The following is a 21,663-nucleotide window of genomic DNA, read 5'->3' on the forward strand; positions in this document are numbered from 1 at the left end:
CCTCCCTGGCAGTCACCTCCTTCTGGGAGGAGGAGGAGATGACCGGAGGACCTCCCTGGCAGTCACCTCCTTCTGCGAGGAGGAGGAGATGACCGGAGGACCTCCCTGGCAGTCATCTCCTTCTGGGAGGAGGAGGAGATGACCGGAGGACCTCCCTGGCAGTCACCTCCTTGTGGGAGGAGGAGGAGATGACCGGAGGACCTCCTTGGCAGTCACCTCCTTCTGGGAGGAGGAGGAGGAGATGACCGGAGGGCCTCCCTGGCAGTCACCTCCTTCTGGGAGGAGGAGGAGATGACCGGAGGACCTCCCTGGCAGTCACCTCCTTCTGGGAGGAGGAGGAGATGACCGGAGGACCTCCCTGGCAGTCACCTCCTTCTGGGAGGAGGAGGAGATGACCTGAGGACCTCCCTGGCAGTCACCTCCTTCTGGGAGGAGGAGGAGATGACCCGAGGACCTCCCTGGCAGTCACCTCCTTCTGGGAGGAGGAGGAGATGACCGGAGGACCTCCCTGGCAGTCACCTCCTTCTGGGAGGGAGAGGAGATGACCGGCAGGGGGGATGGAGGACCTCCCTGGCAGTCACCTCCTTCTGGGAGGAGGAGGAGACCGGAGGACCTCCCTGGCAGTCACCTCCTTCTGGGAGGAGGAGGAGATGACCGGAGGACCTCCCTGGCAGTCACCTCCTTCTGGGAGGAGGAAGAGATGACCGAAGGACCTCCCTGGCAGTCACCTCCTTCTGGGAGGAGGAGGAGACCGGAGGGCCTCCCTGGCAGTCACCTCCTTCTGGGAGGAGGAGGAGATGACCGGAGGACCTCCCTGGCAGTCACCTCCTTCTGCGAGGAGGAGGAGATGACCGGAGGACCTCCCTGGCAGTCATCTCCTTCTGGGAGGAGGAGGAGATGACCGGAGGACCTCCCTGGCAGTCACCTCCTTGTGGGAGGAGGAGGAGATGACCGGAGGACCTCCCTGGCAGTCACCTCCTTCTGGGAGGAGGAGGAGGAGATGACCGGAGGGCCTCCCTGGCAGTCACCTCCTTCTGGGAGGAGGAGGAGATGACCGGAGGACCTCCCTGGCAGTCACCTCCTTCTGGGAAGAGGAGGAGATGACCGGAGGACCTCCCTGGCAGTCACCTCCTTCTGGGAGGAAGAGGAGATGACCGGAGGACCTCCCTGGCAGTCACCTCCTTCTGGGAGGAGGAGGAGATGACCGGAGGACCTCCCTGGCAGTCACCTCCTTCTGGGAGGAGGAGGAGGAGATGACCGGAGGGCCTCCCTGGCAGTCACCTCCTTCTGGGAGGAGGAGGAGATGACCGGAGGACCTCCCTGGCAGTCACCTCCTTCTGGGAGGAGGAGGAGGAGATGACCGGAGGGCCTCCCTGGCAGTCACCTCCTTCTGGGAGGTGGAGGAGATGACCGGAGGACCTCCCTGGCAGTCACCTCCTTCTGGGAGGAGGAGGAGTAGATGACCGGAGGGCCTCCCTGGCAGTCACCAACTTCTGGGAGGAGGAGGAGGAGATGACCGGAGGGCCTCCCTGGCAGTCACCTCCTTCTGGGAGGAGGAGGAGGAGATGACCGGAGGGCCTCCCTGGCAGTCACCTCCTTCTGGGAGGAGGAGGAGGAGATGACCGGAGGGCCTCCCTGGCAGTCACCTCCTTCTGGGAGGAGGAGGAGGAGATGACCGGAGGGCCTCCCTGGCAGTCACCTCCTTCTGGGAGGAGGAGGAGGAGATGACCGGAGGGCCTCCCTGGCAGTCACCTCCTTCTGGGAGGAGGAGGAGATGACCGGAGGACCTCCCTGGCAGTCACCTCCTTCTGGGAGGAGGAGGAGATGACCGGAGGGCCTCCCTGGCAGTCACCTCCTTCTGGGAGGAGGAGGAGATGACCGGAGGGTATCCCTGGCAGTCACCTAATTCTGGGAGGAGGAGGAGGAGATGACTGGAGGGCCTCCCTGGCAGTTACCTCCTTCTGGGAGGAGGAAGAGATGACCGGAGGGTCTCCCTGGCAGTCACCTCCTTCTGGGAGGAGGAGGAGATGACCGGAGGGCCTCCCTGGCAGTCACCTCCTTCAGGGAGAAGGAGGAGATGACCGGAGGGCCTCCCTGGCAGTCACCTCCTTCTGGGAGGAGGAGGAGATGACCGGAGGGCCTCCCTGGCAGTCACCTCCTTCTGGGAGGAGGAGGAGATGACCGGCAGGGGGATGGAGGGTCTCCCTGGCAGTAACCTCCTTCTGGGAGGAGGAGGAGATGACCGGAGGACCTCCCTGGCAGTCACCTCCTTGTGGGAGGAGGAGGAGATGACCGGAGGACCTCCCTGGCAGTCACCTCCTTCTGGGAGGAGGAGGAGGAGATGACCGGAGGGCCTCCCTGGCAGTCACCTCCTTCTGGGAGGAGGAGGAGATGACCGGAGGACCTCCCTGGCAGTCACCTCCTTCTGGGAGGAGGAGGAGGAGATGACCGGAGGGCCTCCCTGGCAGTCACCTCCTTCTGGGAGGTGGAGGAGATGACCGGAGGACCTCCCTGGCAGTCACCTCCTTCTGGGAGGAGGAGGAGGAGATGACCGGAGGGCCTCCCTGGCAGTCACCTCCTTCTGGGAGGAGGAGGAGGAGATGACCGGAGGGCCTCCCTGGCAGTCACCTCCTTCTGGGAGGAGGAGGAGGAGATGACCGGAGGGCCTCCCTGGCAGTCACCTCCTTCTGGGAGGAGGAGGAGGAGGAGATGACCGGAGGGCCTCCCTGGCAGTCACCTCCTTCTGGGAGGAGGAGGAGGAGGAGATGACCGGAGGGCCTCCCTGGCAGTCACCTCCTTCTGGGAGGAGGAGGAGGAGATGACCTGAGGACCTCCCTGGCAGTCACCTCCTTCTGGGAGGAGGAGGAGATGACCCGAGGACCTCCCTGGCAGTCACCTCCTTCTGGGAGTAGGAGGAGATGACCGGAGGACCTCCCTGGCAGTCACCTCCTTCTGGGAGGGAGAGGAGATGACCGGCAGGGGGGATGGAGGACCTCCCTGGCAGTCACCTCCTTCTGGGAGGAGGAGGAGACCGGAGGACCTCCCTGGCAGTCACCTCCTTCTGGGAGGAGGAGGAGATGACCGGAGGACCTCCCTGGCAGTCACCTCCTTCTGGGAGGAGGAAGAGATGACCGGAGGACCTCCCTGGCAGTCACCTCCTTCTGGGAGGAGGAGGAGACCGGAGGGCCTCCCTGGCAGTCACCTCCTTCTGGGAGGAGGAGGAGATGACCGGAGGACCTCCCTGGCAGTCACCTCCTTCTGCGAGGAGGAGGAGATGACCGGAGGACCTCCCTGGCAGTCATCTCCTTCTGGGAGGAGGAGGAGATGACCGGAGGACCTCCCTGGCAGTCACCTCCTTCTGGGAGGAGGAGGAGATGACCGGAGGACCTCCCTGGCAGTCACCTCCTTCTGGGAGGAGGAGGAGATGACCTGAGGACCTCCCTGGCAGTCACCTCCTTCTGGGAGGAGGAGGAGATGACCCGAGGACCTCCCTGGCAGTCACCTCCTTCTGGGAGGAGGAGGAGATGACCGGAGGACCTCCCTGGCAGTCACCTCCTTCTGGGAGGGAGAGGAGATGACCGGCAGGGGGGATGGAGGACCTCCCTGGCAGTCACCTCCTTCTGGGAGGAGGAGGAGACCGGAGGACCTCCCTGGCAGTCACCTCCTTCTGGGAGGAGGAGGAGATGACCGGAGGACCTCCCTGGCAGTCACCTCCTTCTGGGAGGAGGAAGAGATGACCGAAGGACCTCCCTGGCAGTCACCTCCTTCTGGGAGGAGGAGGAGACCGGAGGGCCTCCCTGGCAGTCACCTCCTTCTGGGAGGAGGAGGAGATGACCGGAGGACCTCCCTGGCAGTCACCTCCTTCTGCGAGGAGGAGGAGATGACCGGAGGACCTCCCTGGCAGTCATCTCCTTCTGGGAGGAGGAGGAGATGACCGGAGGACCTCCCTGGCAGTCACCTCCTTGTGGGAGGAGGAGGAGATGACCGGAGGACCTCCCTGGCAGTCACCTCCTTCTGGGAGGAGGAGGAGGAGATGACCGGAGGGCCTCCCTGGCAGTCACCTCCTTCTGGGAGGAGGAGGAGATGACCGGAGGACCTCCCTGGCAGTCACCTCCTTCTGGGAAGAGGAGGAGATGACCGGAGGACCTCCCTGGCAGTCACCTCCTTCTGGGAGGAAGAGGAGATGACCGGAGGACCTCCCTGGCAGTCACCTCCTTCTGGGAGGAGGAGGAGATGACCGGAGGACCTCCCTGGCAGTCACCTCCTTCTGGGAGGAGGAGGAGGAGATGACCGGAGGGCCTCCCTGGCAGTCACCTCCTTCTGGGAGGAGGAGGAGATGACCGGAGGACCTCCCTGGCAGTCACCTCCTTCTGGGAGGAGGAGGAGGAGATGACCGGAGGGCCTCCCTGGCAGTCACCTCCTTCTGGGAGGTGGAGGAGATGACCGGAGGACCTCCCTGGCAGTCACCTCCTTCTGGGAGGAGGAGGAGGAGATGACCGGAGGGCCTCCCTGGCAGTCACCTCCTTCTGGGAGGAGGAGGAGGAGATGACCGGAGGGCCTCCCTGGCAGTCACCTCCTTCTGGGAGGAGGAGGAGGAGATGACCGGAGGGCCTCCCTGGCAGTCACCTCCTTCTGGGAGGAGGAGGAGGAGATGACCGGAGGGCCTCCCTGGCAGTCACCTCCTTCTGGGAGGAGGAGGAGGAGATGACCGGAGGGCCTCCCTGGCAGTCACCTCCTTCTGGGAGGAGGAGGAGATGACCGGAGGACCTCCCTGGCAGTCACCTCCTTCTGGGAGGAGGAGGAGATGACCGGAGGGCCTCCCTGGCAGTCACCTCCTTCTGGGAGGAGGAGGAGATGACCGGAGGGTATCCCTGGCAGTCACCTAATTCTGGGAGGAGGAGGAGGAGATGACTGGAGGGCCTCCCTGGCAGTTACCTCCTTCTGGGAGGAGGAAGAGATGACCGGAGGGTCTCCCTGGCAGTCACCTCCTTCTGGGAGGAGGAGGAGATGACCGGAGGGCCTCCCTGGCAGTCACCTCCTTCAGGGAGAAGGAGGAGATGACCGGAGGGCCTCCCTGGCAGTCACCTCCTTCTGGGAGGAGGAGGAGATGACCGGAGGGCCTCCCTGGCAGTCACCTCCTTCTGGGAGGAGGAGGAGATGACCGGCAGGGGGATGGAGGGTCTCCCTGGCAGTAACCTCCTTCTGGGAGGAGGAGGAGATGACCGGAGGACCTCCCTGGCAGTCACCTCCTTCTGGGAGGAGGAGGAGGAGATGACCGGAGGGCCTCCCTGGCAGTCACCTCCTTCTGGGAGGAGGAGGAGGAGATGACCGGAGGGCCTCCCTGGCAGTCACCTCCTTCTGGGAGGAGGAGGAGGAGATGACCGGAGGGCCTCCCTGGCAGTCACCTCCTTCTGGGAGGAGGAGGAGGAGGAGATGACCGGAGGGCCTCCCTGGCAGTCACCTCCTTCTGGGAGGAGGAGGAGGAGATGACCTGAGGACCTCCCTGGCAGTCACCTCCTTCTGGGAGGAGGAGGAGATGACCCGAGGACCTCCCTGGCAGTCACCTCCTTCTGGGAGTAGGAGGAGATGACCGGAGGACCTCCCTGGCAGTCACCTCCTTCTGGGAGGGAGAGGAGATGACCGGCAGGGGGGATGGAGGACCTCCCTGGCAGTCACCTCCTTCTGGGAGGAGGAGGAGACCGGAGGACCTCCCTGGCAGTCACCTCCTTCTGGGAGGAGGAGGAGATGACCGGAGGACCTCCCTGGCAGTCACCTCCTTCTGGGAGGAGGAAGAGATGACCGGAGGACCTCCCTGGCAGTCACCTCCTTCTGGGAGGAGGAGGAGACCGGAGGGCCTCCCTGGCAGTCACCTCCTTCTGGGAGGAGGAGGAGATGACCGGAGGACCTCCCTGGCAGTCACCTCCTTCTGCGAGGAGGAGGAGATGACCGGAGGACCTCCCTGGCAGTCATCTCCTTCTGGGAGGAGGAGGAGATGACCGGAGGACCTCCCTGGCAGTCACCTCCTTCTGGGAGGAGGAGGAGATGACCGGAGGACCTCCCTGGCAGTCACCTCCTTCTGGGAGGAGGAGGAGATGACCTGAGGACCTCCCTGGCAGTCACCTCCTTCTGGGAGGAGGAGGAGATGACCCGAGGACCTCCCTGGCAGTCACCTCCTTCTGGGAGGAGGAGGAGATGACCGGAGGACCTCCCTGGCAGTCACCTCCTTCTGGGAGGGAGAGGAGATGACCGGTAGGGGGGATGGAGGACCTCCCTGGCAGTCACCTCCTTCTGGGAGGAGGAGGAGACCGGAGTACCTCCCTGGCAGTCACCTCCTTCTGGGAGGAGGAGGAGATGACCGGAGGACCTCCCTGGCAGTCACCTCCTTCTGGAAAGAGGAAGAGATGACCGAAGGACCTCCCTGGCAGTCACCTCCTTCTGGGAGGAGGAGGAGACCGGAGGGCCTCCCTGGCAGTCACCTCCTTCTGGGAGGAGGAGGAGATGACCGGAGGACCTCCCTGGCAGTCACCTCCTTCTGCGAGGAGGAGGAGATGACCGGAGGACCTCCCTGGCAGTCATCTCCTTCTGGGAGGAGGAGGAGATGACCGGAGGACCTCCCTGGCAGTCACCTCCTTGTGGGAGGAGGAGGAGATGACCGGAGGACCTCCCTGGCAGTCACCTCCTTCTGGGAGGAGGAGGAGGAGATGACCGGAGGGCCTCCCTGGCAGTCACCTCCTTCTGGGAGGAGGAGGAGATGACCGGAGGACCTCCCTGGCAGTCACCTCCTTCTGGGAAGAGGAGGAGATGACCGGAGGACCTCCCTGGCAGTCACCTCCTTCTGGGAGGAAGAGGAGATGACCGGAGGACCTCCCTGGCAGTCACCTCCTTCTGGGAGGAGGAGGAGATGACCGGAGGACCTCCCTGGCAGTCACCTCCTTCTGGGAGGAGGAGGAGGAGATGACCGGAGGGCCTCCCTGGCAGTCTCCTCCTTCTGGGAGGAGGAGGAGATGACCGGAGGACCTCCCTGGCAGTCACCTCCTTCTGGGAGGAGGAGGAGGAGATGACCGGAGGGCCTCCCTGGCAGTCACCTCCTTCTGGGAGGTGGAGGAGATGACCGGAGGACCTCCCTGGCAGTCACCTCCTTCTGGGAGGAGGAGGAGGAGATGACCGGAGGGCCTCCCTGGCAGTCACCTCCTTCTGGGAGGAGGAGGAGGAGATGACCGGAGGGCCTCCCTGGCAGTCACCTCCTTCTGGGAGGAGGAGGAGATGACCGGAGGGCCTCCCTGGCAGTCACCTCCTTCTGGGAGGAGGAGGAGGAGATGACCGGAGGGCCTCCCTGGCAGTCACCTCCTTCTGGCAGGAGGAGGAGGAGATGACCGGAGGGCCTCCCTGGCAGTCACCTCCTTCTGGGAGGAGGAGGAGGAGATGACCGGAGGGCCTCCCTGGCAGTCACCTCCTTCTGGGAGGAGGAGGAGATGACCGGAGGGCCTCCCTGGCAGTCACCTCCTTCTGGGAGGAGGAGGAGATGACCGGAGGGCCTCCCTGGCAGTCACCTCCTTCTGGGAGGAGGAGGAGATGACCGGAGGGTATCCCTGGCAGTCACCTAATTCTGGGAGGAGGAGGAGGAGATGACTGGAGGGCCTCCCTGGCAGTTACCTCCTTCTGGGAGGAGGAAGAGATGACCGGAGGGTCTCCCTGGCAGTCACCTCCTTCTGGGAGGAGGAGGAGATGACCGGAGGGCCTCCCTGGCAGTCACCTCCTTCAGGGAGAAGGAGGAGATGACCGGAGGGCCTCCCTGGCAGTCACCTCCTTCTGGGAGGAGGAGGAGATGACCGGAGGGCCTCCCTGGCAGTCACCTCCTTCTGGGAGGAGGAGGAGATGACCGGCAGGGGGATGGAGGGTCTCCCTGGCAGTAACCTCCTTCTGGGAGGAGGAGGAGATGACCGGTGGTGGATGGAGGACCTCCCTGGCAGTTACCTCCTTCTGGGAGGGAGAGGAGGAGATGACCGGAGGACCTCCCTGGCAGTCACCTCCTTCTGGGAGGAGGAGGAGGAGATGACTGGAGGGCCTCCCTGGCAGTTACCTCCTTCTGGGAGGAGGAAGAGATGACCGGAGGGTCTCCCTGGCAGTCACCTCCTTCTGGGAGGAGGAGGAGATGACCGGAGGGCCTCACTGGCAGTCACCTCCTTCAGGGAGAAGGAGGAGATGACCGGAGGGCCTCCCTGGCAGTCACCTCCTTCTGGGAGGAGGAGGAGATGACCGGAGGGCCTCCCTGGCAGTCACCTCCTTCTGGGAGGAGGAGGAGATGACCGGAGGACCTCCCTGGCAGTCACCTCCTTCTGCGAGGAGGAGGAGATGACCGGAGGACCTCCCTGGCAGTCATCTCCTTCTGGGAGGAGGAGGAGATGACCGGAGGACCTCCCTGGCAGTCACCTCCTTCTGGGAGGAGGAGGAGATGACCGGAGGACCTCCCTGGCAGTCACCTCCTTCTGGGAGGAGGAGGAGATGACCTGAGGACCTCCCTGGCAGTCACCTCCTTCTGGGAGGAGGAGGAGATGACCCGAGGACCTCCCTGGCAGTCACCTCCTTCTGGGAGGAGGAGGAGATGACCGGAGGACCTCCCTGGCAGTCACCTCCTTCTGGGAGGGAGAGGAGATGACCGGTAGGGGGGATGGAGGACCTCCCTGGCAGTCACCTCCTTCTGGGAGGAGGAGGAGACCGGAGGACCTCCCTGGCAGTCACCTCCTTCTGGGAGGAGGAGGAGATGACCGGAGGACCTCCCTGGCAGTCACCTCCTTCTGGGAGGAGGAAGAGATGACCGGAGGGTCTCCCTGGCAGTCACCTCCTTCTGGGAGGAGGAGGAGATGACCGGAGGGCCTCCCTGGCAGTCACCTCCTTCAGGGAGAAGGAGGAGATGACCGGAGGGCCTCCCTGGCAGTCACCTCCTTCTGGGAGGAGGAGGAGATGACCGGAGGGCCTCCCTGGCAGTCACCTCCTTCTGGGAGGAGGAGGAGATGACCGGCAGGGGGATGGAGGGTCTCCCTGGCAGTAACCTCCTTCTGGGAGGAGGAGGAGATGACCGGTGGTGGATGGAGGACCTCCCTGGCAGTTACCTCCTTCTGGGAGGGAGAGGAGGAGATGACCGGAGGACCTCCCTGGCAGTCACCTCCTTCTGGGAGGAGGAGGAGGAGATGACCGGTGGGGGATGGAGGACCTCCCTGGCAGTCACCTCCTTCTGGGAGGGAGAGGAGGAGATGACCGGTGGGGGGATGGAGGGTCTCCCTGGCAGTCACCTCCTTCTGGGAGGGAGAGGAGGAGATGACCGGATGGGGGATGGAGGGCCTCCCTGGCAGTCACCTCCTTCTGGGAGGGAGAGGAGGAGATGACCGGTGGGGGATGGAGGGCTTCCCTGGCAGTCACCTCCTTCTGGAGGGGAGAGGAGGAGATGACCTTTGGGGGGCTGGAGGGCCTCCCTGGCAGTCACCTCCTTCTGGGAGCGAGAGGAGGAGATGACCGGAGGGGGGATGGAGTGCCTCCCTGGCAGTCACCTCCGTCTGGGAGGGAGAGGAGGAGATGACCGGTGGGGGAATAGAGGGTCTCCCTGGCAGTCACCTCCTTCTGGGAGGGAGAGGAGGAGATGACCGGTGGGGTGCTGGAGGGCCTCCCTGGCAGTCACCTCCTTCTGGGATGGAGAGGAGGTGATGACCGGAGGGGGGAATAGAGGGTCTCCCTGGCAGTCACCTCATTCTGGGAGGGAGAGGAGGAGATGACCGGTGGGGGATGGAGGGCCTCCCTGGCAGTCACCTCATTCTGGGAGGGAGAGGAGGAGATGACCGGAGGGGGGCTGGAGGGCCTCCCTGGCAGTCACCTCCTTCTGGGAGGGAGAGGAGGAGATGACCGGTGGGGGATTGTGGGCCTCCCTGGCAGTCACCTCCGTCTGGGAGGGAGAGGAGGAGATGACCGGAGGGGGGCTGGAGGGCCTCCCTGGCAGTCACCTCCTTCTGGGAGGGAGAGGAGGAGATGACCGGAGGGGGGCTGGAGGGCCTCCCTGGCAGTCACCTCATTCTGGGAGGGAGAGGAGGAGATGACCGGAGGGGGGCTGGAGGGCCTCCCTGGCAGTCACCTCCTTCTGGGAGGGAGAGGAGGAGATGACCGGTGGGGGATGGAGGGCCTCCCTGGCAGTCACCTCCGTCCGGGAGGGAGAGGAGGAGATGACAGCCAGTGACAGCCATCTGCTCCACCTCATCCATCACTGCATACCACTTCCAGGATGTGGCTGATCCCTCTCCTCCCTCTGTTCTGACTCCGGTGGGGGGGGGTAGATGTGGCTGTGTTGGTGTAGAAGAGAATGTATGGAGCTGTTCAGTACAGGAGACCAAATCTACCATTTATATCTTTATGACTTCAATTAACACCTTTCAAATCGTGTGTGTGTGTGTGTGTGTGTGTGTGTGTGTGTGTGTGTGTGTGTGTGTGTGTGTGTGTGTGTGTGTGTGTGTATTTGCGTGTGCGTGTGTGTATCAGCATCATTATACGGAGTGAAAACGGATAACGAAGTGACTGGAATGTGACAGACAGTTTTCACACCCAGAAACACATGGAGATGGGGGGGGCATTTAGTCAGTTATGGAGGTGACTGGAGGACAGAGACGGGGGGAGGGGGCGGCATATAGTCAGTTATGGAGGTGACTGGAGGACAGAGACGAGGGGGGGGGGCATATAGTCAGTTATGGAGGTGACTGGAGGATAGAGACGGGGGGGGGGGGGCATGTGGTACGGTACAGTGGCATAACATTGTGTACTATTTTAAGCCATTCATCTCCCTTCCACTCTCTCTCACTCTCCCTTCCCCTCTCTCTCTCTCTACCTTCCCCCCTCTCTGTCTCTCTCCTTTCCCCCCTCTCTCTCTCTCCTTTCCCCCCTCTCTCTCTCTCCTTTGCCCTCTCTCTCACTCTCCCTTCCCCTCTCTCTCACTCTCCCTTCCCCTCTCTCTCTCTCTACCTTCCCCCCTCTCTCTCTCTCCTTTCCCCCCTCTCTGTCTCTCTCCTTTCCCCCCTCTCTGTCTCTCTCCTTTCCCCCCTATCTCTCTCTCCTTTCCCCTCTCTCTCACTCTCCCTTCCCCTCTCTCTCACTCTCCCTTCCCCTCTCTCTCACTCTCCCTTCCCCTCTCTCTCTCTCTCTCTCTCTCTCCCGTCCCCTCTCTCTCCCTTCCCTTCCCCTCTCTCTCCTTCCCGTCTCTCTCTCTCTCTCCTTTCCCCTCTCTTTCTCTCCCTTCCCCTCTCTCTCTCCCTTCCCCTCTCTCTCTCTCCCTTCCCCTATCTCTCTCTCCCTCTCTGTTCCCCTCTCTCTCTCTCTCTCCCTTCCCCTCACTCCCTCTCTCCCTTCCCCTCTCTCTCTCTCTCCCTTCCCCCTCTCTCTCTCCCTTCCCTCCCTCTCTCTCTCTCTATAGAGATTATTCACTTCAAATTAGTGTATTGTCTAACGTCTGTGGAAGATCATTTAGCCTACTTATTAACCTGAAAACAGATATTTGTTCAGACATTTGACTTTAGTCATTTTGATATGATGCACCTTGGAAACTTGACTGCTGACATTTACAAATTGATTGAATTGTATTAACAGACTAACGAACAGAATGCTCAAATATATAGTTTATATAGTTTATGGAGCCCAGAGTTTTTCCAGGTGGATCCAGGCAATACATGGAACATATATATATATATATATATATATATGTATAGATACAGTACCTGTAACGGTTTTCTATATGAGAAGGAGAGTCGGACCAAAATGCAGCGTGTCGATTGCGATCCATGTTTTAAACAAACGTAAAACACGAATCAATACAAACACTACAAAATAAAGAACGTAATGAACGTAACGAAAACCTAAACAGCCTATCTGGTGAAAACACATAGACAGGAACAATCACCCACAAACACACAGTGAAACCCAGGCTACCTAAATATGGTTCCCAATCAGAGACAATGACGAACACCTGCCTCTGATTGAGAACCATATCAGGCCGAACATAGAACTAGACAAACTAGACATGTAACATAGAATGCCCACTCAGATCACACCCTGACCAACCACAACATAGAAATATACAAAGTAAACTATGGTCAGGGTGTGACAGTACCCCCCCCCCAAGGTGCGGACTCCGGCCGCAAAACCTGAACCTATAGGGGAGGGTCTGGGTGGGCATCTGTCCGCGGTGGCGGCTCTGGCGCTGGACGTGGACCCCACTCCATAATCGTTTTAGTCCACCTCCTTAGCGTCCCTAGATAGGTTACCCTCCTTAATGACCGCTCGGGACAGAGGGACAGCTCGGGACAGAGGTAGCTCGGGACTGATGGGTAGCTCAGCACTGAGAGGAAGCTCAGCACTGAGAGGAAGCTCAGCACTGAGAGGAAGCCCAGGCAGATAGTTGGATCTAGCAGATCCTGGCTGACTGGAGAATCTGGAAGAGTCTGGTCGACTGGCAGATCTGGAAGAGTCTGGTCGACTGGCAGATCTAGAAGAGTCTGGTCGACTGGCAGATCTAGAAGAGTCTGGTCGACTGGCAGATCTGGAAGAGTCTGGTCGACTGGCAGATCTGGAAGAGTCTGGTCGACTGGCAGATCTGGAAGAGTCTGGTCGACTGGCAGATCTGGAAGAGTCTGGTCGACTGGCAGATCTGGAAGAGTCTGGTCGACTGGCAGATCTGGAAGAGTCTGGTCGACTGGCAGATCTGGAAGAGTCTGGTTGACTGGCAGCTCTTGCTGCTCCATGCTGACTGGCTGCCCCATGCTGACTGGCAGTTCTGGCTGCTCCATGCTGACTGGCTGCTCCATGCTGACTGACAGCTCTGGCTGCTCCATGCTGACTGGCAGCTCTGGCTGCTCCATGCTGACTGGCTGCTCTGGCTGCTCCATGCTGACTGGCTGCTCTGGCTGCTCCATGCAGACTGGCGACCCTGGCTGCTCCATGCTGACTGGCGGCCCTGGCTGCTCCATGCTGACTGGCGGCCCTGGCTGCTCCATGCTGACTGGCGGCCCTGGCTGCTCCATGCTAACTGGCGGCTCTGGCTGCTCCATGCTAACTGGCAGCTCTGGCGGCTCCTTGCAGACTGCCAGCTCTGGCGGCATCCTGCAGACTGGCAGCTCTGGCGGCTCCTTGCAGACTGGCAGCTCCCTGCAGACTGGCAGCTCTATGCAGACTGGCAGCTCTATGCAGACTGGCAGCTCCTTGCAGACTGGCAGCTCCTTGCAGACTGGCAGCTCCTTGCAGACTGACAGTTCTGAACAGGCGGGAGACTCCGGCAGCGCTGTAGAGAAGGAAGGCTCTGGCAGCGCTGGACAGGCGGGAGACTCCGACAGCGCTGAAGAGGAGGAAGGCTCTGGCAGCGCTGGACAGGCGAGGCGCACTGTAGGCCTGATGCGTGGTGCTGGCACTGGTGGTACTGGGCCGAGGACACGCACAGGAAGCCTGGTGCGGGGAGCTGCTACCGGAGGGCTGGGGTGTGGAGGTGGTACTGGAAAAACCGGACCGTGCAGGCGCACTGGAGCTCTTGAGCACCGAGCCTGCCCAACCTTACCTGGTTGAATGCTCACGGTCGCCCTGCAAGTGCGGCGAGGTGGAATAGCCCGCACTGGGCTATGCAGGCGAACCGGAGACACCGAGCGCAAGGCTGGTGCCATGTAAGCCGGCCCAAGGAGACGCACTGGGGACCAGCTGCGTAGAGCCGGCTTCATGGCATTAGGCTCGACGCTCAATCTAGCCCGGCCGACACGCGGAGCTGGAATATACCGCACCGGGTGCACTGGAGACACCGTGCGCACCACTGCATAACACGGTGCCTGTCCGGTCTCTCTAGCCCCCCGGTAAGCACAGGGAGTTTGCCCAGGTCTCCTACCTGGCGTAGCCATACTCCCTGTTAGCCCCCCCCCCAAGAAATTTTTGGGGCTGCCTCTCGGGCTTCCTTGCCAGCCTTGTTCCCTCATATCGCCGGCTCCTTTCTCCGGCTGCCTCTGCTCTCCTAAGTGCCTCCACCTGTTCCCATGGGAGGCGATCTCTTCCAGCTAGTATCTCCTCCCAAGTGTAACAGCCCTTGCCATCCAAAACGTCCTCCCATGTCCATTCCTCTTTACGCTGCTGTTGCTGCCTGTTGACACGCTGCTTGGTCCGTTGGTGGTGGGTGATTCTGTAACGGTTTTCTATATGAGAAGGAGAGTCGGACCAAAATGCAGCGTGTCGATTGCGATCCATGTTTTAATAAACAAACGTAAAACACGAATCAATACAAACACTACAAAATAAAGAACGTAATGAACGTAACGAAAACCTAAACAGCCCTATCTGGTGAAAACACATAGACAGGAACAATCACCCACAAACACACAGTGAAACCCAGGCTACCTAAATATGGTTCCCAATCAGAGACAATGACGAACACCTGCCTCTGATTGAGAACCATATCAGGCCGAACATAGAACTAGACAAACTAGACATGTAACATAGAATGCCCACTCAGATCACACCCTGACCAACCACAACATAGAAATATACAAAGTAAACTATGGTCAGGGTGTGACAGTACCCCCCCCCCAAGGTGCGGACTCCGGCCGCAAAACCTGAACCTATAGGGGAGGGTCTGGGTGGGCATCTGTCCGCGGTGGCGGCTCTGGCGCTGGACGTGGACCCCACTCCATAATCGTTTTAGTCCACCTCCTTAGCGTCCCTAGATAGGTTACCCTCCTTAATGACCGCTCGGGACAGAGGGACAGCTCGGGACAGAGGTAGCTCGGGACTGATGGGTAGCTCAGCACTGAGAGGAAGCTCAGCACTGAGAGGAAGCTCAGCACTGAGAGGAAGCCCAGGCAGATAGTTGGATCTAGCAGATCCTGGCTGACTGGAGAATCTGGAAGAGTCTGGTCGACTGGCAGATCTGGAAGAGTCTGGTCGACTGGCAGATCTAGAAGAGTCTGGTCGACTGGCAGATCTAGAAGAGTCTGGTCGACTGGCAGATCTGGAAGAGTCTGGTCGACTGGCAGATCTGGAAGAGTCTGGTCGACTGGCAGATCTGGAAGAGTCTGGTCGACTGGCAGATCTGGAAGAGTCTGGTCGACTGGCAGATCTGGAAGAGTCTGGTCGACTGGCAGATCTGGAAGAGTCTGGTCGACTGGCAGATCTGGAAGAGTCTGGTCGACTGGCAGATCTGGAAGAGTCTGGTTGACTGGCAGCTCTTGCTGCTCCATGCTGACTGGCTGCCCCATGCTGACTGGCAGTTCTGGCTGCTCCATGCTGACTGGCTGATCCATGCTGACTGACAGCTCTGGCTGCTCCATGCTGACTGGCAGCTCTGGCTGCTCCATGCTGACTGGCTGCTCTGGCTGCTCCATGCTGACTGGCTGCTCTGGCTGCTCCATGCAGACTGGCGACCCTGGCTGCTCCATGCTGACTGGCGGCCCTGGCTGCTCCATGCTGACTGGCGGCCCTGGCTGCTCCATGCTGACTGGCGGCACTGGCTGCTCCATGCTAACTGGCGGCTCTGGCTGCTCCATGCTAACTGGCAGCTCTGGCGGCTCCTTGCAGACTGGCAGCTCTGGCGGCATCCTGCAGACTGGCAGCTCTGGCGGCTCCTTGCAGACTGGCAGCTCCCTGCAGACTGGCAGCTCTATGCAGACTGGCAGCTCTATGCAGACTGGCAGCTCCTTGCAGACTGGCAGCTCCTTGCAGACTGGCAGCTCCTTGCAGACTGGCAGCTCCTTGCAGACTGACAGTTCTGAACAGGCGGGAGACTCCGGCAGCGCTGTAGAGAAGGAAGGCTCTGGCAGCGCTGGACAGGCGGGAGACTCCGACAGCGCTGAAGAGGAGGAAGGCTCTGGCAGCGCTGGACAGGCGAGGCGCACTGTAGGCCTGATGCGTGGTGCTGGCACTGGTGGTACTGGGCCGAGGACACGCACAGGAAGCCTGGTGCGGGGAGCTGCTACCGGAGGGCTGGGGTGTGGAGGTGGTACTGGAAAAACCGGACCGTGCAGGCGCACTGGAGCTCTTGAGCACCGAGCCTGCCCAACCTTACCTGGTTGAATGCTCACGGTCGCCCTGCAAGTGCGGCGAGGTGGAATAGCCCGCACTGGGCTATGCAGGCGAACCGGAGACACCGAGCGCAAGGCTGGTGCCATGTAAGCCGGCCCAAGGAGACGCACTGGGGACCAGCTGCGTAGAGCCGGCTTCATGGCATTAGGCTCGACGCTCAATCTAGCCCGGCCGACCGCACCGGGTGCACTGGAGACACCTTGCGCACCACTGCATAACACGGTGCCTGTCCGGTCTCTCTAGCCCCCCGGTAAGCACAGGGAGTTTGCCCAGGTCTCCTACCTGGCGTAGCCATACTCCCTGTTAGCCCCCCCCCCAAGAAATTTTTGGGGCTGCCTCTCGGGCTTCCTTGCCAGCCTTGTTCCCTCATATCGCCGGCTCCTTTCTCCGGCTGCCTCTGCTCTCCTAAGTGCCTCCACCTGTTCCCATGGGAGGCGATCTCTTCCAGCTAGTATCTCCTCCCAAGTGTAACAGCCCTTGCCATCCAAAACGTCCTCCCATGTCCATTCCTCTTTACGCTGCTGTTGCTGCCTGTTGACACGCTGCTTGGTCCGTTGGTGGTGGGTGATTCTGTAACGGTTTTCTATATGAGAAGGAGAGTCGGACCAAAATGCAGCGTGTCGATTGCGATCCATGTTTTAATAAACAAACGTAAAACACGAATCAATACAAACACTACAAAATAAAGAACGTAATGAACGTAACGAAAACCTAAACAGCCCTATCTGGTGAAAACACATAGACAGGAACAATCACCCACAAACACACAGTGAAACCCAGGCTACCTAAATATGGTTCCCAATCAGAGACAATGACGAACACCTGCCTCTGATTGAGAACCATATCAGGCCGAACATAGAACTAGACAAACTAGACATGTAACATAGAATGCCCACTCAGATCACACCCTGACCAACCACAACATAGAAACATACAAAGTAAACTATGGTCAGGGTGTGACAGTACCAGTTAAAAGTTTGGACACATTCAAGGGTTTTCCTTCTTTTTTCTTCTTTATTTACTATTTTCTACATTGTAATGAATAATAGTGAATAATAATTGAATAATAGTGAAGACATCAACACCATGAAATTACACACAACCAAAAATGTGTAATGTAGTAACCAAAAAAAAAAGTGTTAATCAAATCAAAATGTATTTTAGATTTTAGATTCTTCGAAGTAGCGACCCGTTGCCTTGACGACAGCTTTGCACACTGTTCTAAAACTTATGACCGGTAGTGCATTTATTTATATTCATTCGTCTGTTGTTGTGTGTCTTTGTTGATGTTGTGGTGTCGTGTTGCTTATTCTGCTTAGTAATGCTATACCATAGATCAGGCATTCACGATGTAAGCCCCCCCCTCCCCCATCATCACCACCCTGAACAACAGAGCGACATACACACACTCAGCACCAGCACCCCCAGACGCCGATTGATTTCGACGGAAATCAAAGTCACATGCGGATCGAACAACAGAGGGCGCGGGAGCACCGAGGAGGCAGCGTGTGCCGACGCTGCCGGAATGCTAAACACACAAATCCTCCCGCTGCCAATGCAGCACGGAGAGAGCGAGAGAGAGAGAGAGAGACGAGTTACCATGTTGTCCCATCCCTCAGAGCCGCGCTTTAACGGCTGTCTCAGCATACTGTACATGGCCTGCGTCTCCCTCACAGCGTTATGAATGGAGTGGAGACCGGGGAAGCCCCCCCCCCTCCTTCCCCCACTTCCGGACCGAAACCTGGTGGGTTGGGGGTAACATTGTCGGCCCTGACTGGACCCGGTCTGGTATAATTTAATTAAAGGGAAAGGAGCAAGGAGAGGTGGAAGGAGGGAAAGGGGGCATTGGGATTGTGGTTGCGGTGGGATGGAGGACAGAGAGAGAGAGAGAGAGAGAGGTACTGCAGGTAAAGCTTTATCTCCTTCTCCTCTTCCCTCCGCGACGCCTTTTGTTGCGTTCTGTAGCCTAGCGGTACACTGCACGAGAGGAGCCGGTTGCTGCATTGCGCTCACCGAGCAGCGCGTGCTGCGGGTCAGCCCGCGGAGATAGAGAGAGTCTGTGGCTGTAACGTCTTCAGTATATATATATATATATTGTGTGTGTGTGTGTGTGTGTGCGTGCGTGTGTGTGTGTGTGTGTTTTAGTGCCGCAGTCAGACAAAAGAAAAAGCTACTTCAATAGTATACAGGGAACAACTGAACCAAAGAAGAAGAACTATACCGCGACGATTCTAACCGACTGACTCAAATATTGACGAAAATAAAACCAAAAATATCACAAAAGAATACTTACCCTTTTACAGGCCTAATGTTGTATAATGAAAATATATATTACTATAAATTATTAAATAATATCCTTATTATTATTATTATTATTAGTCTATATGTTTGCTCTTTGACCTTTGGCCACAGGGGTCATATAGTATAAATCTGATAGCTGGCAGGCAGAGAGATTAAAGTTACTGTGAGACGTCATCAGAGAACCACATGCCGCCGGATGAATGATGACATTCAGATGAGCTGATGTGGTCATAACTGGATAAAGAACTCTTAAGTCATTATTAAAAAACGTGTGTGTTAGTCCCGTGTCCAACGCTGGCTGGCAACCGTACAACACAGTAATAGAAAATGCCGATTGTGCAGAATACGTTCCCATTATATTCCTCTGACAACCAATATCCCCTCCTTCCCTGCATCCTCTTTGTGAATAAAGATATTCCCCTCATCTCATCCCACCCTGAGCCGCGTAAACGCCACATTGAATCTAGTGCAGTGTGACAGCGAGGAGGATAGGTCTGTTACCGATACACACACACACGCGCACACACCGTGAGTGACACAACACTGCCTCTCGTTCCGTTCTCCCGTTTCAGCTGAACGATCAAGTTACGTGGCTAGGGAAATGTTGCAGTGAAGAGAGAGAGAGAGAGAGAGAGAGAGAGAGAGAGAGAGAGAGAGAGAGAGAGAGAGAGAGAGAGAGAGAGAGGCGGAGAGAGAGAGACTGCAGCATCATTTCAGATCAGGCAGAAAGCAAGCCACGCGCGCACATGCAGTGCAGTAGAACGTGCAGGTGAGAGAAAGAAAGAGAGAGAGAAGGCGTGCGTGGAGAATGAACGATAGAATGCAGGACTCTTGTAAAACACGCATTTTCTCTCGGTTCATGACCGAAACATCCTCGCGAACGCACAAGGAATTATAATTGACCGGTTTGTTGACTTCGGGATCTCTTTTGCCTTTAAAAAAAAAAAAAACAAGGGTTGCTGATGTGAGCGAGCTCCGGTTTACGGTTTAGATTATTATTCCGTCCCGAGAAGTGGCTGTGAAAAGCACTATTGTCTTGTGAAGTTCCGCGAAGGCATTCGACCAACTGCTTGGCACGTTGCTTCACTGCGGGGAAAAAAAAACACACGCGTAGTTCAGACTCATAGCGGAGAGCGAGAGGTAAGAAACCACAATTAAACTCTAAACGATTACCGGACGATATCAAATACTTTACTTTTGAACCGATTGTGTTCCGCTTTGTGGATGTAAGTATTTTTTCACAACATTAGTGATTCGGGGTCCCGAGACAGAGTCGTGTACAGTTTTCTTTGTGGATGTGCTGCATTGCAGTTTCTCTTCAACTCGTCAAAAAGCCCCCTCGGTCCCCCGGAACGCGACCGGAATTAAGCGAAATTACTAACGGACTAATATAACTGATACGAGAGTCCTCAAGAGAGGGAGAAACGGAATACGGTCTCCATCATAAAAAGAGAGAGAGCGAGAGAGAGTCAAGTGGATTAATTAACGTGAGTGGATGATTTGGATTTCTCTCTTCTTGCTGGATGGATTTGCTGATATCTTTGTGCTCTGAACATCCCAGAGAGACTTAGAGGAAGTTTATTTTTAAACCCTCAACAATAAAGAGAAAGACAAAAGAATAGAGGAAACAGACATCCTGACTGAAACAGAGATATAGAAACCGATAGTCACATTAAGGACAGAGAGACTGATCTGCAGTGTGTTATTAGAGTGCTGTAAAGCTTTCCTGAACCCCAGGCAGTGGAACTGCCAAGAGAGAGAGAGAGAGGGGGGAAGAGTGAGAGAAAGAGAGGGAACAAAGATATACAGCCCAGATAGACACATTAACGACAGAGAAGGAGGGAAAGGTAGAAATATAGATCCCCAGAGACAGGAAAGAGAGACTGAGGAATAGAGAGAGAGAGAGAGGGGAAAGAGACAGGGGTAGATGGTAGAGACAGCCATGCGAAGGACAGGGGTAGGTGTCTGTGGTGGAGCAGTGTTCTCCTGCTCGGTAACTCTAACTGGACCGGGGGAGTTGTTCCACCTCCTAGTCCTTCTCCTACTAACGATGACTCAGCTCCCGGTCGCTGACTCGGCTCTCCGTTACCGGGTGGCTGAGGAGGGCCCCGCAGACGTTATGATTGGTAATGTGGCTGCCGACCTCGGCCTGTCCGCAGGCACCGGCTCCGGAGATGTCACATTCGCCCTAGAGAGCGGCTCGGAGTTCTTCAAGATTGATAACGTTACCGGGGAGCTGACTACCGGGCAGCGGAGGATTGACCGGGAGAAGCTGTCCCAGTGTCAGATGATCTTCGATGAGAACGAGTGTTTCCTGGACTTCGAAGTGTCTGTGATTGGTCCGCTCCAGAGTTGGGTGGATCTCTTTGAGGGCCGTGTGGTCATCACCGACATCAACGACAACACTCCCTCGTTTCCGTCGTCGGTGCTGACATTATCTGTCGAGGAGAACCGTCCAATAGGCACGCTGTATCTGTTACCCACGGCGACGGATCGCGACTTCGGGCGCAATGGGATTGATCGTTATGAGCTGATTCAAGATGGCAGCTCTTCCGGGTCGGCGGGGTCAGGGTTGGGGTCAGCGAGGAGAGCAGCCGGAGGGCCAATGGGAAGAGCGGATGGAACAGGAGGAGGAGGGGATAGGAGGAGAGGAGCATTGGATAACAACGGAGGAGGTGCAGGAGGAGGTGTGAGGAGCAGTGTGTTTGAGCTCCAGGTCGCCGACACGCCCGACGGCGAGAAGCAACCGCAGCTGATCGTGAAAGGCCCTCTGGACCGTGAAGCACGCGACTCGTATGAGCTGGTTCTACGGGTCCGGGACGGTGGCAACCCTCCTCGCTCTTCCCAGGCACTCCTCCGTGTCGCCATCACCGATGTCAACGACAACAGGTAAGATGAAAACGTAGTCTAGTGAAAAGCATGAGCTGAGGCACACCCAAAAATGTCAGTAGAGGTGCTGACTAATGGAGAGTAAACTGTCTAAAAAGTTGGATTGGATTATTACACTAAAGAGCTGGAATAGTAGCATCAGCATAGAGAAACACTAGCATAATTATCATAGAGCACAACTGGCTAAATTAGCATAGAGCACAACTGGCTAAATTAGCATAGAGCACAACTGGCTAAATTAGCATAGAGCACAACTGGCTAAATTAGCATAGAGCACAACTGGCTAAATTAGCATAGAGCACAACTGGCTAAATTAGCATAGAGCACAACTGGCTAAATTAGCATAGAGCACCACTAGCTAAATTAGCATAGAGCGCCACTAAATTAGTGTAAAGC

The 21,663-nt window shown here is 57.8% G+C and overlaps 1 protein-coding gene across 1 annotated transcript in view; it reads left to right on the plus strand.

Moving 5' to 3' along the window:
* Positions 1 to 18,891: 18,891 nt before the first annotated feature.
* pcdh7a (protocadherin 7a) overlaps positions 18,892 to 21,663 on the plus strand; it is an 83,234-nt gene continuing 80,462 nt past the window's right edge. Inside the window, exon 1 of the mRNA XM_090209978.1 lies at positions 18,892 to 21,267. Within this exon, the coding sequence (XP_090066104.1) occupies positions 20,306 to 21,267 (962 nt within the window). The 5' untranslated portion in view covers positions 18,892 to 20,305. The remainder of the gene's footprint in view (positions 21,268 to 21,663) is intronic.

This window comes from Oncorhynchus mykiss, chromosome 19, assembly GCF_057628025.1.
Source record: "Oncorhynchus mykiss isolate SJ-2025 chromosome 19, ASM5762802v1, whole genome shotgun sequence".
Classification (NCBI taxonomy): Eukaryota; Metazoa; Chordata; class Actinopteri; order Salmoniformes; family Salmonidae; genus Oncorhynchus; species Oncorhynchus mykiss.